Source organism: Panthera pardus, unplaced genomic scaffold (assembly GCF_024362965.1).
Source record: "Panthera pardus isolate Hobbes unplaced genomic scaffold, ASM2436296v1 HiC_scaffold_21, whole genome shotgun sequence".
NCBI classification, from domain to species: Eukaryota; Metazoa; Chordata; class Mammalia; order Carnivora; family Felidae; genus Panthera; species Panthera pardus.
The window spans coordinates 43190954-43205642 of record NW_026526777.1 but is presented as its reverse complement, the minus strand read 5'-3'; the positions used below and the strand labels follow the sequence as shown (position 1 = coordinate 43205642).

At 40.2% G+C, this 14689-nt stretch overlaps 1 protein-coding gene across 1 annotated transcript; it reads left to right on the top strand.

Moving 5' to 3' along the window:
* The first annotated feature begins 1102 nt into the window (after nucleotides 1–1102).
* On the top strand, nucleotides 1103–2079 carry LOC109254097 (transmembrane epididymal protein 1-like). Its single transcript, XM_053909508.1, has one exon. The coding sequence runs from the start codon at nucleotides 1118–1120 to the stop codon at nucleotides 1937–1939; it is 822 nt and encodes a 273-aa protein (XP_053765483.1). The 5' UTR covers nucleotides 1103–1117; the 3' UTR covers nucleotides 1940–2079.
* Nucleotides 2080–14689: the final 12610 nt, after the last annotated feature.

Below are 14689 nucleotides of genomic sequence, written 5' to 3'. Positions count from 1 at the left end.
ATATCACTGTCAGAGTAACTCTATTCCCCGTACCTCTTGCAATAAATCCAGAACCACTGTGTGCCCAAGGGCCTGACTCATGTTCCCTGTACCTTGCTCTTTACCATCCCTCTATATGAAGCCACTTGCTCAGGATGTATTACCTCAGATGCAGCTGGCTATCAACCACTGCCTAAGACTTTTTCTACTTATAAGTATTAGGCACATAGCAAATGTAATTAGAAAATAAAGTTGATGAACTTATTCACATTAAATATAAACAGCTTACTGAATCTATGTCTGAAAATATTTGCATTTTAACAACAAAGTACACCTTAACATTCCCAAATTTATCTCAAAAAGTGGTTTTTCAAGTTTATCTACTATCCAGTAGAGAGAGATTTGGGGGCAAATGAGGGGCTTTCTTGGTGGGTCCCCAAATCTGTTACAGAGAAATGAAGTGGCCAGGTAGGTACTTAGTATGCGTGTATGTGAGCACATCCCCAAATGTTTACAAATTTTTATTTTCGGGGAGAATATATTTTCTTTCAATATATGGTCAAAGATGTGAGTAAGCGTTCTTAAAAAATACACAAATATTTGTGAGTAACCAAGGCCGTTTCTGGGTAATCTACAGTTCATGCACCACTCTACTGCTTCTCTAAGCACTGGACAGGAGCAGAAGAAAGCAGGTCATGGGAGAGAGGGACAGTGTGACCAGAATCATCTCAAAGGCCCAAACACAGAGCTCATGAGAGTGCACATTCTCACAGGTACATACTAGGAAATATTCACCTTCCTTTTTTTGGCAGAAGTCAGTTTGTTCCCAGTGTACTAGAATGGAATGGAACAATGAGACTCACTACCAAAAGTGTAGGCTCTTGTCCAGAACTTTGAATTCTCTCTGGGAGCAGTGGGCAGAGAGAGATGATAAAAAGAGGTAGAAGTTAGCTTTGTATATGTAGCCTACAACTTGAAGGGCCCTCAATAGAGAGGAGAGCAGTGAGGTCCTGAGTTTTGTCCTCACTCCTTAGGAAGACAGACCTATAATTTCATGGGAAAATTCATAGGGCATATATACCCAGGGCTGTATCTTTTCTCCTATGGACTGTATCAGGCCACAGTGGTCTTTAAGGCCATGATAGTCAATGACTCTCTCCTCTGTCCTTCATGCCCTCCCAGGCATAAGGGAATATGGGCCAGGCTGTGGATAATATCCTACGGAGGTTTGCTGAAGATAGTGACTTGTTCCATCTTAACAATTTATGTAGTCTTCTGTCTTGATGATGGGATGGTGTTGATGAACAAGAAGTACCCACCAAGATTTCTGTACCCCAAAGAGTGGCAGCACCTCACTATGTTCATCCTCTTCACCCTCAATGGCTGTGTAGATGTCATGAGCAAGAACTTGCTACCTCAGAGGTGTGTGGTCCTAGAGAAAGGTACCCTGGTCCTGACCTTCTATGTGCTCCTGCTGCTGTTGATGTCACACGGCCAGGACTCAACCGGGATAGAGCTTCAGATTCATTATCTGCTCATCGTGGTGGTATTCCTGTTGATGCTGGTGTTGACCATAGAGCTGTGGACTCCTGACACATTTCACCTCTTGCTGATTGAGACTTTTCCGTTTCTGACGATGGGCTCCTGGCTGATACAGGGGGGCTTTATTCTGTACAGACCAGTCACTGGCTACCCATGGCAGGATGATGACATCAGTGACATCATGTTTATCACCACCTTCTTCTGTTGGCATGTGATGATCAATGCTTTGTGTCTGCTGGGAATCTATGGAATCTCTTCCTTTTGGCATCATTGTTACTGTCCCAGCTTGAAGCTGATGGAATCCAAAGAAGCTCCACATCACAAGGGCACTACAGGACCCCTCTACAAATTGCTGCGGGAAGTGGAACAGTCAGAGAAAGATGACCAGGCTCCTCTCCTTTCAAAGAGCTCTCCCTGAGACAGGGCCTAGAATGCCTGGCCCATTGTCCACTCATCTTTTCCCTTGTGTGTTCTCTCAGACACGTGCAATGTACCCTTTTCGGTCCCCAGTGAAGGTAATGGCCATGAAGGAGAGCAGTTGGTCTCCATCTGCTGGTACATCTCCTGCCCTTGATCTTCTAGTTGCTGAGGAGATGAGGAGAGAGGAACCTGAGAAAGAGATGCTGATGGGATTGGTGGGGTGGTAGAGAGGCACCAGGGGAGTAGGAAAGTGTAAAAGCCATGAGGGGCAGAGGATGCGATAGAAGGGAGGCCTTCAAAGGGAGGAGAGCAGAGTCTAGCAGTCATGCCACCACCAGCTACTTCTCTAGGATTTTACTTAAGGAATAAAAACTTCTCATAAATCAAAACTGCAATATTGGGTGTTTCTGTTTTCCAGCTTAAGTGACAACACCATGTGGAAACAGATGTGGTACAATTCACTTATCCCATTGAAGTGGTAAGAATCTCATATATATTTTTGAATTTGGGTAGATTCATATCATTTCGAATTTTGCACATAAAGTGAAAATCAGTAATTTCATATCACAATTTTTCAAATTTCCATAAGCCAAATTTTCATTAAATGCCACCACATGTCTTATTCCTGACTTCTAATCCAGGCAAAGCAAGCTTATAAGCTACTTGTTTACCACCAGTCCCACCAGCAATCTACTAGATCCTAATTTATTATGTACTACTCTTGTGCCTTTGCCAAATAATAAGGTGTACAATTTAGAAAATGCCAGTGCCAGTCACATATTTAGTACACAGTTATTTTTTTACCCAGCATTAAATCTCCTTGCACTGCTACCACCAAGAATTCCTTCTCCAGAAACATTTGTTATGTTCCTTTGACCTGTAACTCCTCAGCAACTCATCTAATTGTGCTTTGTGATTTTGCCCACACTGCTGATACATTCAGCTCTGTCCTATTTCTCATGAGGAAGTTTTGCCTCACTGAAAGTTAGGCTCCTTAAGAATGGAGAATTTGTCATATCCTAGTTACCTAATTTGCTTTGCATATTCCAGGATATAACATTGTCCTCTGTGTGGTTGATACTTAAGGAAGTTTCATTTTCTTCCAGAGCCTCCTTTTCCTGTGTCTCCTAAATATAATGTTTGACTGCTCTGTGAACTCTCAGGGAGGCATCTACAGTCTAAAGTCTAAATCATCTAAGCAGTGTGTCCACTCACTTCCTGCTCTGTGTGTAAAATAAAACCTCCACTGACCTATTTGAAAAAGTTTCTCTGTATGTTATTGCTTAGTTTATCTGCATAAGGTACCCCCTGTTGGCTTTCCAGAAGTTTCTACAACTAAGACTCTGATAGGCTAATGTGCCCAAAGACTCATGGCTGGCCAGAGTCAGGACAGAAACCTAAGCTGGCAGGTCTGAAAGTCAAGTGCCTGCTTCTGTAGCCTGGGCTCCACTGACTTCTCTGTAGAGGAGGGGTTGACTGATCCAGACAAGGAATGGGCAGAAAGTAGGCAGTGAGGATACCCACTGTGTATGAGTAGAACAGTGCAATTACCCATGCCCCTCCTCCTAAAGAGTATGTTTGTCTCTACCCCCTTGGCTCCTTGGGGTATGAAGAGGCTGATAGGCCCTTGCACTTCTGGCTGGGGCTTACATTTCTAGATACAGGCCAGAGCAGAGCCAGGAACAACATGTTTCTTTGAGTATTTCTAATCCTTCTTGTTTCTCCGGTTACACTTAGTTCCTGAGTGCTTTCCCATTAGTTTTCTTTGGGGCTCCCAATTTTTTTATTGCCATTTTAATATAATCATGGTAAATGATGAAGAAATACAGAAAACAACTCATTGGTCTTAACAAGTTATTTGTGCCCCATTTCTAAACTGCTAAGGAAATCTCTAATAATAAATTAATTTCTCCTAACATAATACACCATAAAACATACCTTCCAGGCAACATACTTGCATTTACAGAAATGTTTTTATGTATGTATGTATGTATGTATGCATGTATTTATGTATTAATTGATTTTTATTTAAGTTTATTTATTTATTTATTTATTTATTTATTTATTGAGAGAGAGAGAGCGCATGCGCAAGTGGGGAAGGGGCAGAGAGAGGGAGAGAGAATCCCAAGTAGGCTCCTTGCTATCAGTGTGGAGCCTGACACAGTTCAATCCCGCAAACTGTGAGATCACGACCTGAGCCAAAACCAAGAGTCAGACATTTAACTGGCTGAGCCACCGAGGCACCCCAGAAACCTACTTAAATTAATATTTCTCCATGTTATTTTAATTGAATTCAGTAAACTTATTCTAAAATATATCTGGGAAAGAAAGATAGAGAAGACCCTAGGTCTTTTTTTTTCCTAGAAGAAAAAAATGAGGAATAAATTGCTTTACCAGCTTTCATAATACACTATAAGAATTCAGTCATTAAAACTGTGGTGTAGGAGAAAGCAAGTATCATCATAGAGCCTTAAATCAACATTGTGTAATGTGACAAAGTCTCCAGAAACAGAAATACATAGTGGAAAAATTAAATACATGTTAAGAATGGGCTCTTCAAAAAATGTGAGGAATAACTGGCTCTGCACTTGGAAAAACAAAACAAACAAATAGTAATATCCTAGTTTCTATCTCATACAACACACACACACACACACACACACACACAATAATAGATAGACTGAAGAAAATAAACATGAGCAAGTAAGCCTAGAAAAATGTTTTGAAGGGATTAAAGGAGGATATTTTATATTAAAAGACATGAACATTTTTCTGGGAAAAAAACTGAAAAGATTACCCATTTTATTTAAATTTACCATAACTAAAAGACATAAGCAAAAGAGATAAAAGAGATACTGTGAAGGATATTTTCAACAAATGGAACAGAGAAAAATAATCTGATGCTCAGGATATACAGAGATGTTCAAACATTAGCAAACAAAAAAGCAACATAATATTAAAAAAAACGGGCAGAAGATATAAATGACTATGTCTCAGAAGAACAAATGGGTAATAAATTTTAAAAAAATGTTTTAAAAATTGGTTAACCAATTTTGAGAAAAAGCAGATTTTTAAAAAGTAGGATCTTTATTTAATATCAGGTTGTCAAAAATTGTCAAAAGTATTAAAGAAATAATACTATCTGTTGCTGGAGACCATGTAGGAAAAAAGATGTAGGGAATTATCATACACTGCAGGTGGCAATGTGAATTGGTCTACGTTTCTTTGAAGTCAGTTTGGCAGAGGGTGCCAGAATTTAAAGTGTACATATCCTTCAACAGACAGCTCCACTTTATGCTGTCTGCAGTAGACATGTGTCATATGAGTCTAACACCATCTTTAGACTCATGAAAAGAGCTTCCCAACATTTGAACAATTTCCACTTTATCAGGCTTGCCTTCCTGGTAGATCTTTATTTTTAATTCCTGGTCTCCCTTGTAGCTAGCTAGGGTACAGTCATGTGACCAATTAGACGCACCCACTTAAGACTTCACCTCACAAGTGAGCAATGTAAGGAAACTGGCTGTGCACAGGGTTGCTATTCTGTAGGAGACTAGTGTCAATGTGTGTTTGTCAAAACACTGGTCTGCCCTGTAGTTCTGGGGTCAGTGTCAAAAGCAGCAACCTAAGCCCATTTCGACAGTGCAATTCTGAGCATTGGTCCTTCACACTTAAACCTGAAGTCTTTTTCTCCAGCCATCCTAATGATTCTGTGAACTAACTTATCTATTTAAACAAATTCCTTCTCTTAAACTAGCCAGAGTAGATTCTTGTTGTCTATAGCTCTGACACAGTATCTATTCTAGAAATATTCACACATCTATACAAAGAGCATATACAAGAATGGTCACTGAAGTATTTTTTCCATGAGGAACTTTAAATAATAAACTATCACCAGTAGGGAAATGGTTCAATAAATTAGGGAGTACTGTACAGGACTTAAAAAGAACAGGGGAGATCTGTATGTCCTGACAAAAAAGATCTCCAAGATGAAAAAAGCTAACTTCAGAAAATATGGAGCATCTGATCCAGGTTTTGGAGACAGTTATGTTCTTGTTAACTTCAGAAGGTCTTAATTCTTCTTCTTACACCTACCAAGAGCAGTCAGGACCACAGGGCAATCGGAAGAGATGACATCCTGATGGTGTGGTCACTTGCTTCATTTAACATACTGTGCAGAAAACTCTCTATCCATCTGAATACTAATCCAATTGGATTTTAGCCTATAACTAATGTGACCATGTAATTTATCATTCAAACTTGAACCCTTGAGAAAGAAAAGGCAAAATTAATACTTGTACTGGGACAACAGGTAAAAACCAAACTCCAACAGACACATTGGGATTCTTGGTTACTTTACCTATAACCTAAAAAAGACATACTGTTTATCTTAAGTTTGCCCCTCCAAATCCACCTTTCACTTCCATCCTGCTCTTTCCCACGTGACTGCCCTGGTCTGTAGCACATCATTATTCCTTACCCTTGGCTTCAGGCAACCTTTGGCCAATGACAAGCCCCAGCAGGAGGATGGTTTAAGAGAATGAGATTAGGGTTTTGATTTTTTGTTCTTTTTGCTCCTGCCTCTGGGGTCACATCAGGCTGGCAGTATCTTGCCACCATGACACCATCAGTATCCATTTCCTAGACTACCATAACAAGTTACCACAAACTAAGCAGCCTACAGCAGAAATCTACTGTCCCACAGTTTGGGATGCCAGAAGTCCAAAGTCAAGGTGAAGGCAGTGTTGAGTCCTTCTGGAGGATCTGAGGGAGAATCTGTCACATGTCTCTCCCTCAGCTTCTGATGACTGCTGGCAGCCCTTGGCATTCCTTAGCTTGTAGATACATCATTCCAAGCTCTGCTTCCATCTTTACATTGTCTTCTCCTCTGTGTGTTTCTGTATCTCAAATATTCCTCAGACTTTCTCTTATAAGGTTACCTGTCATTGGATTTATACCCTACCCTAAAACCAAGATGATTTCATCTCAAGGTCGTTACCTTAATTATATCCACAAAGACCCTTTTATCAAATAAGGTCACATTCACAGGGTCCTGAGGGTTAGGACTTGGAAATATCTTTTTAGGAGTGACCATTCAACCCACTACACAGTCCTAGCATATGCCAGAACTTCTCCTACTTAGGTACTTTGGTGCCTAGAGGTAATAACAGCTCCTACTGTTACTCAGCTCTCTCTTGTGATCTCCTTGCACCCTGCACACATATATATAAGAAGCACCTTTTATTAAACCTTTCTTGAACTATCCCAGTGTGTGTGGCCATCTATTTCCTAGTGGGACCCTATCTGAAACATCAGTGAAGTAAGTGTACAGGAGGCCAGAATCCTTAAATACAATTCTCCCTCCAGATATCTGGAACAGTGACAAGAGAAAAACTACAACCGAATTTCACAAAAGTGAACATATAATGAAGGAGACTAATTTCCAAACATGTGGGTAATAAATTAAGGGGGTCTTCCAACTTCAGTCAAGACAACCAAAGGATTTAATTAATGTATTCAAAAATCCTAAATAGCCGCAGGAAACAAAATCAATGTACAGAAATCAGTTGCATTTATATACACCAATAATGAAGCAGCAGAAAGAGAAATCAAGAAATAGACCCCATTTACAATTGTGCCAAGAACCATAAAATACCTAGTAATAAACCTAACCAAATATGTGAAAGAACTGTATGCTAAAAACTATAGAAAACTTATGAAGGAAATTGAAGAAGACACAGAAAAATGGTAAAACATTCCATGCTTATAGACTGGAAGAACAAATATTGTTAAAATGTTGATACTACCCAAAGCAATCTACACATTCAATACAATCCCAATCAAAATTGTACCAGAATCCTTCTCAAAGTTAGAACAAACAATCCTAAAATTTGTATGGAACCACAAAAGATCTCGAATAGCCAAAGTTATGTTGAAAAAGAAAACCGAAGCAGAAGGCATCACAATCCTGGACTTTAGCCTCTACTACAAAGCTGTAATCATCAAGACAGTATGGTACTGGTACAAGAACAGACACGCAGACCAATGGAATAGCATAGAGAACCCAGAATTGGACCCATAAATTCATGGCCAACTAATCTTTAACAAAGCAGGAAAGAGTATCCAATGGAAAAAAGACAATCTATTTAGCAAATTGTGCTGGGAGAATTGGACAGCAACATGTAGAAGAATGAAACTAGACTACTTTCTTACACCATACACAAAAATAAACTCAAAATGGATGACAGACCTAAATGTGAGACAGGAAACCATCAAAACCCTAGAAGAGAAAGCAGGCAATAACCTCTTTGACCTCAGACACAGCAATTTCTTGCTTGACGTATCTCCGAAAGCAAAGGAAATAAAAGCAAAAATGAACTATTGGGACCTCATAAAGATAAAAAGCTTCTGCACTGCAAAGGAAACAATCATAAAACTAAAAGGTAACCAACAGAATGGGCTAAGATATGTGCAAATGATATATCAGATAAAGGGTTAGTATCCAAAATCTATAAAGAACTTATCAAACTCAACACATGAAAAATAAATAATCCAGTGAAGAAATGGGCAGAAGACATGAATAGACATTTTTCCATAGAAGACATCCAGGTGGCCAACAGACACTTGAAAAGATACTCAACATCACTCCTCATCAGGGAAATACAAATCAAAACCACAATGAGATATCACCTCACACCAGTCAGAGTGGCTAAAATTAACAACTCAGAAAACAACGGATGTTGGCAAGGATGTGGAGAAAGGGGACCCTCTTGCACTGCTGGTGGGAATGCAAACTGGTGCAGCTGCTCTGGAAAACAGTGTGGAGGTTCCTCAAAAAATTAAAAATAAAACTACCCTACAACCCAGCAATAGTGCTACTAGGAATTTATCCAAAGGATACAGGAGTGCTGATTCATAGGGGCACATGTATCCCAATGTTTATAGCAGCACTTTCAACAATAGCCAAATTATGGAAAGAGCCAAAATTCCATCAACTGATGAATGGATAAAGAAAATGTGGTTTATATACACAATGGAATACTACTTGGCAATGAGAAAGAATGAAATCTTGCCATTTGCAACAATGTAGATGGAACTGGATGGTATTATGCTGTTATATAAGTCAGAGAAAGACAGATACCATATGTTTTTCCTCATATGTGGAACTTGAGAAACTTAATGGAGGACCATGAGGGAAGGGAAGGGGTAAAAATAGTTTCAAACAGAGAGGGAGGTAAACCATAAGAGACTCTTGAATGCGGAGAACAGACTGAGAGTTGATGGGGAAGGGGGGCGAAAGAGGGAGCAAATGGGTGATGGGATTTGAGGAGGGCATTTGTTAGGGTGAGCACTGGGTGTTGTATGTAAGTGATGAATCACTAAATTCTATTCCTGAAATCATTATTACACCATATGTTAACTAACTTGGATTTAAATTTAAAAAATAAATTAAAACAAACAAGCAAACAAACAAAAAACATGTGTGGCCCCATTAGCGGAAGACTGTAACCAAAATGAAGCAGGGATCCTAATGAGAATGAGAAGCTTCAGGACCATGAAGTTCCTTTGCTCTCTGTCTATAATTAATTACAAGGCAGCCTTTGTGAATTTAGTTTCCTGAGCCCTAGAAACACTGGCTTGAACAGGGCACATGAGAATAATTCTAGACTTTAAGATACTGAAAGCAGAGAAGGGAGTTGGTTGGGAGAAATCAACTTAACCCCTCAGGTAATTTGTCGCATTAACGTTGATGGACAAGTGTTGAATTTACATGAGCTTCCAGGGTCCTCTTGGAGGCCTGGCAGACAATGTACACTAACTGATTTAGAACAGATAAATCTAAATCTTGTAGGCTTAACACAAAAGAAGGTTATTTCTCCCATACTTATAAGTCTTCTACCTGGTCTTTCAGATGTGACTCCTTTCATCTTGTGACTTTGTCCTTGTCTAGTGCCTCACAGTCCTCTGTATTCAGCCAGCAGATATGGAAAAATAAAAGGTGAGGAATAGGAGGAAGTTTCTATAGGTCCTGTCTTGAAATGGTGTACGTCACTTCCCTACACATTTCACTGGCCCAAACTCAGTCACTGAGTGGCTGGGAAGTGTGGTCCCAGCAATACTCTACATTGTGGGAAGGGAGCAAGAGTCGGTGGTCAGATAGCTGTATCTCTCACAGGGAAATCTGAGATTTACCATGAGGTTCCCAAATTGCAGAATTAAGATTTCTGAACAAGAGGGAGCAAAGGTTAACTCCTAATTGGGGTATGCATATTCTGGTTTAGAAGAGAAATAATCTATGGAACAAAACAGACTCAAGGTCCTTGAGTTCTGTCCTTGGCCATGGGTATGCATTAATAGCATAGTCATAAAGGAATAAACAGGTATAACAGAGGTAAGTTGAGTACATACTTCTACCTTGCCAAAAGTTTCCAGAAGAAAAATAAATTTGCAGCTGTTGAAATGTGATCGTCAAAAAATACCTGAAATCAATTACATAAACTGTGAAACCTAAGTCATAATTATGCAATGAGGTATAAAGCTCACGTTTTAGAAAATGTCAAAGAGGAAAATTATAGGCTGGTGTGCCAAGAGAAATAAAGTATATATATCCTTTCAAACAAAGAAATTAGAATGTTGTTTTCCATCTTCTGTGAGCCTTGTTTTGAAAAGTCAATGACAAACCCCAAGGTTTGGTAACCCTTACTAGAAATAAGATGAAAGTTAGGCCCATGAACAATGGGCTATCTCTGACCTTATGCCTATTTTCATGGACCCACTTCCTGTGTTGTTCTGCTTGAGTTCCCAGCCTCCGTCTTTCTTTCTTCTTGTGGTGTATTCTGCCTTGCAGCAAGGTGAGTTGCAATCATTTTTTGTTGTTGTTGATGATGATGTTCCTCGTAAACAAAAGGAGGTAAATTAAAAGATGCTTTTGGAAAGCACCATAGTAAAACCCCATGGCTATCAAGAAGTTTATACTATAGTTCTCTAGATGCCATTTTTGACCAGACTTCTATCTCCTCCATAATCTGTTCTTTTCACTAAAACTTTAAAATTCACTCAACATGTCACTCCATACTGTCTAAATCTGCACAATCCAATATGGCAGCCACTAACCACATATAGGTATTGAGTGCTTGTAATATGGCTTGTCTGAACTGAGATGCACTATGAGTATAAAATATAGACTGGAGTTTGAAGACTTAGCATGAAATGAGGAATCTAACATACTTCATTTTTAATTTTTATATTAATTACATGCTGAAATAACATTTTAGATACATTGGGTAAAAATAATACTTCATTAAATTTCACCATTTTGTTTTTAATGTGCAAAATTCAAAATTTAAAATTACATGTCATATTTGATTTCTATGGAAGAGAGGTAGTCTAAATAGTTCTCTAATGTCTGTATTGTGTGTGTGTAGAGATGTGTGCCTTCAACTAAATCATAAGCTCTTTGAGGGTAAGAACTATGTTATATATTTTTTTATATGCCCTATTATATTCAGTAGAATCCAGAGTAGTAGAAAATTCCTCAGGAATTTGAAGACTTTCTTGCTCATTCTAGCATTTTATGCCAAACAATCAGCAATGGCTGTGCCTGGGGACCCACTAGAATGTGGGGAGGGGGGTAAGGTAGGTCTGAGGGGAGTCTCAATGTAAAGCAACCAGGACATGAAGGAACTCTGTGGGCTTCTGTGGTCAAGCAAAGTTTCCCTAATGAGACAGCTGTCCAGGTACTCATTGTCCACAGACTCTGGAGCTGTCTGCCAGTTCTGCTAATCATTCACCACCTTTGGCTTCCTTCTCGGCTAGTCGTGGGCAGGGTCTGGTTTGGGACAGGTGATTCCTATCTTCAAAGTCTGAGATCAGGATGTCCATGTTTTAATGAACAAAATGTAGTGCTGGTGCCTGGCCAAGATGGGGGGGGGGGGGCTGAGCATTCCAGATGGGACCTTAATGGGGGCTACTTGTCCTCATATGTGCCACTTTCAACCTCGCATTGCTGATGGGTCAGTGCTGTTAATCTCCCTTCTCCTCTGACCACTGGCACCTGGCTCACGGCTGCCAGAAACAACTGGGAAGATGAGTGTGGGACCTGGCCTGAACTCTGCTGCCCCTACTTCATTTGGAACACAGCCTTGAAGTATGAGAAGCAAAATTAAAAGTGACTGAATGCAGTTCCCTGGGGCCTGTGGACCATGCACACCCCAGCCAGTCCTCCTATTACTTAGGGGAGTGATGAACCCTGTGTTTCTGCCCAGAGCAAATCCAAAAACCAAAGAGAATCCCTGGGGTCCTCTCCTCCCTTACTCACCTCAGATGTGTCATGCAGCTTTTCCCTTTGAATCTCCTCCCTCTGAGCATTGAGCTCTACCATTCTCTCCAAGCGTTTTGTTAATTCACCAAAAGAAAGAAAGAAACAGGAGATAAACAGGCTCACTCTGTGTGACAACAGGCATGCTCTTTTATTTCCACATCAGTAGAAAGCTCAGTTCAAAATTCAATTTTTTTTTCACATAAGAGGTATGACATACAGCAAATGAAGAGAGAACTGGAATTAGAACCCAGATTTATGACTTCCAGTCGATGCATTTTCCACTTCCTTAGGCTTCCTTCTTAAAACTGTATTTCTAAACCTCATTGGTGGCAATGGTCACTTCCAGATTATAGGATTAAAGATCATTTTTAAGGTTGTTCCTTTGCTTATATATTTACCTGATTTTTCTGACATGACTATACATGAATTGAAAAATATGCCTAAAAATAAATTTTAAAATAAGCAAATCCCTTAATAAAACAGAATTAAGCTTCATTTTTCCAACTTGCCTTTACACTCAAATCTTAGTCCTGCCAAATCTCTCAATAGTAAGAAGCAATCTGAATTATTGCCATCTTCAAGGGCAGAGAGAGAGATTTAATTTTTCTGGAATTAAGTGCACTTGAGAAAGAGTAGGTATTTGGATGGGGGTGAGGGCTCAGAGGCAGTGCTATGACCTGGGTGTAAATTCACCTCCTCTCTTCTAGAGGTGCTGTCGGCATACAGGTGCTGCCTCTCTTCCCCACGACTATGCTTGTACTCTGAGGATTGATGGCAGAAGACTGTGATGTCAGCATGGTTCATGCTGAGTGATGGACTTCCTCCCCCCACTTAGCACAATTGCCACACTCCAAAAAATTCCTATTTCAATACCTCCTGCAATAAACCCAACTCCATGTGTGGACCTAGGGCATGCCTCACATTCCCTGTACCTTTCTCTCCACCATCCTCTCTGCCTTATACTCAGCTCCCTGTTACCCAGTTCCTATACTCTGTCTTGTGAGGTGCATTAGACACTAGTGGAGTAACAGATAAATGAAGCTGATGGGCTAATTTGCACTGAAATACAAACGACCAACACCAATTCACTGGAGTCACGCACTCATCGGTATCTGCATCTGAAGAATTACACCTTAATCCCTTGTATCAGTTAAGAATGAATCAAGGGAGCAAAGGGTATGAAATATGGTTTTCTTATGGATATTAGACCTTATACATTTGTAAAAGAAGTCTACAGAAGGCTGTGGCCTTTCTGCTATGTGATGAGGCCTAAGGTCATTTCAGGTCAATATGGCAGCAGTCAGGAAAAGTATATTGCATGAAGTTAGGGAATATCAAGGACAAACCAAAACAGATGAGAACAAAATTGAGCCCATGTGTGCCTCTCACCACCCCATACTTCAACGGCAAGTGACCTGCAGAAGAAGCTGGTGCCCTTGACATGAAGACAAGCTGAGGGAGCTATAGGCCTGGCTGCTGCCCATGCCAAGGAGATGGGCATCAGTAACAGAACACATGAGCAACATGGCAGTGGCGCCTGGCACTCTATGCCTTCAGAGCATGTTTAGGTTGAAGTTTCACTTCCACCTTCTCATGTAAACCTCTCCTGTAGCCAACCCATCCTGGAAATGTCTATAAACAAGGAAATTCCGGAAAATATGGCTTAAGCATAGTTAGGATGACACACTACAAAACCACCACAATCCCTGAAAATCAATACCAAAAGACAGCTTTTCAGATCCATTTATCGGCCAGTTGAGATGTTGAAGTAGGGGTGTGGGCATGAATGGAGATCTGAAGAGGAGGTGGTGGTGAAGGACGCTTTCTTGGTGATCTTTAGAATGTGTCTATAAGAGAACAGAAAACCCAAGCAGACACTAGGTGTATATTATATGGTCACATATCCAAATGTTTATTATAAATACATGTGTCTAGAAAGGAAACCTTACAGTTGGACCAAAGTTACATCTGAGAACAACTGAAGAATACTGTAGGGTTTGTGAGTGTCCAGGCTTCCTCAGGATACCAGAGCAACAACCCCTACCCCCATCCCATGCTCCTCTCCTTGTCTGAGTGCTGGGCAACACAAGGGAAGGGAAGCCATGGGAGAAAGGGACAGGTGTGAACAGAAGTACATCAAGGGCCATAGAGAGGAGTCTCTAAAATTACATTCACAAGTATTCTTCTTTGGCATAAGTCAGTTCTCAATGTTCCAGAATGGAATGGAACAATGAGGCTTTACTCCACCAAATATGTAGGCTTGTTTCAAGAAACATTTCCTCTGTGTGGGAGCAGTGGGTGGGGTGGGATGATAAAAGTTGGTGGAAGGCAATTCTTTCCAAAGCCCAGACCTTGAAGTAGTCCCAGAAGTTGTGGACTTGCCCAAAATTTGCTCTTCTCTCCTTCATTAGACAGATCTGTAGCTCA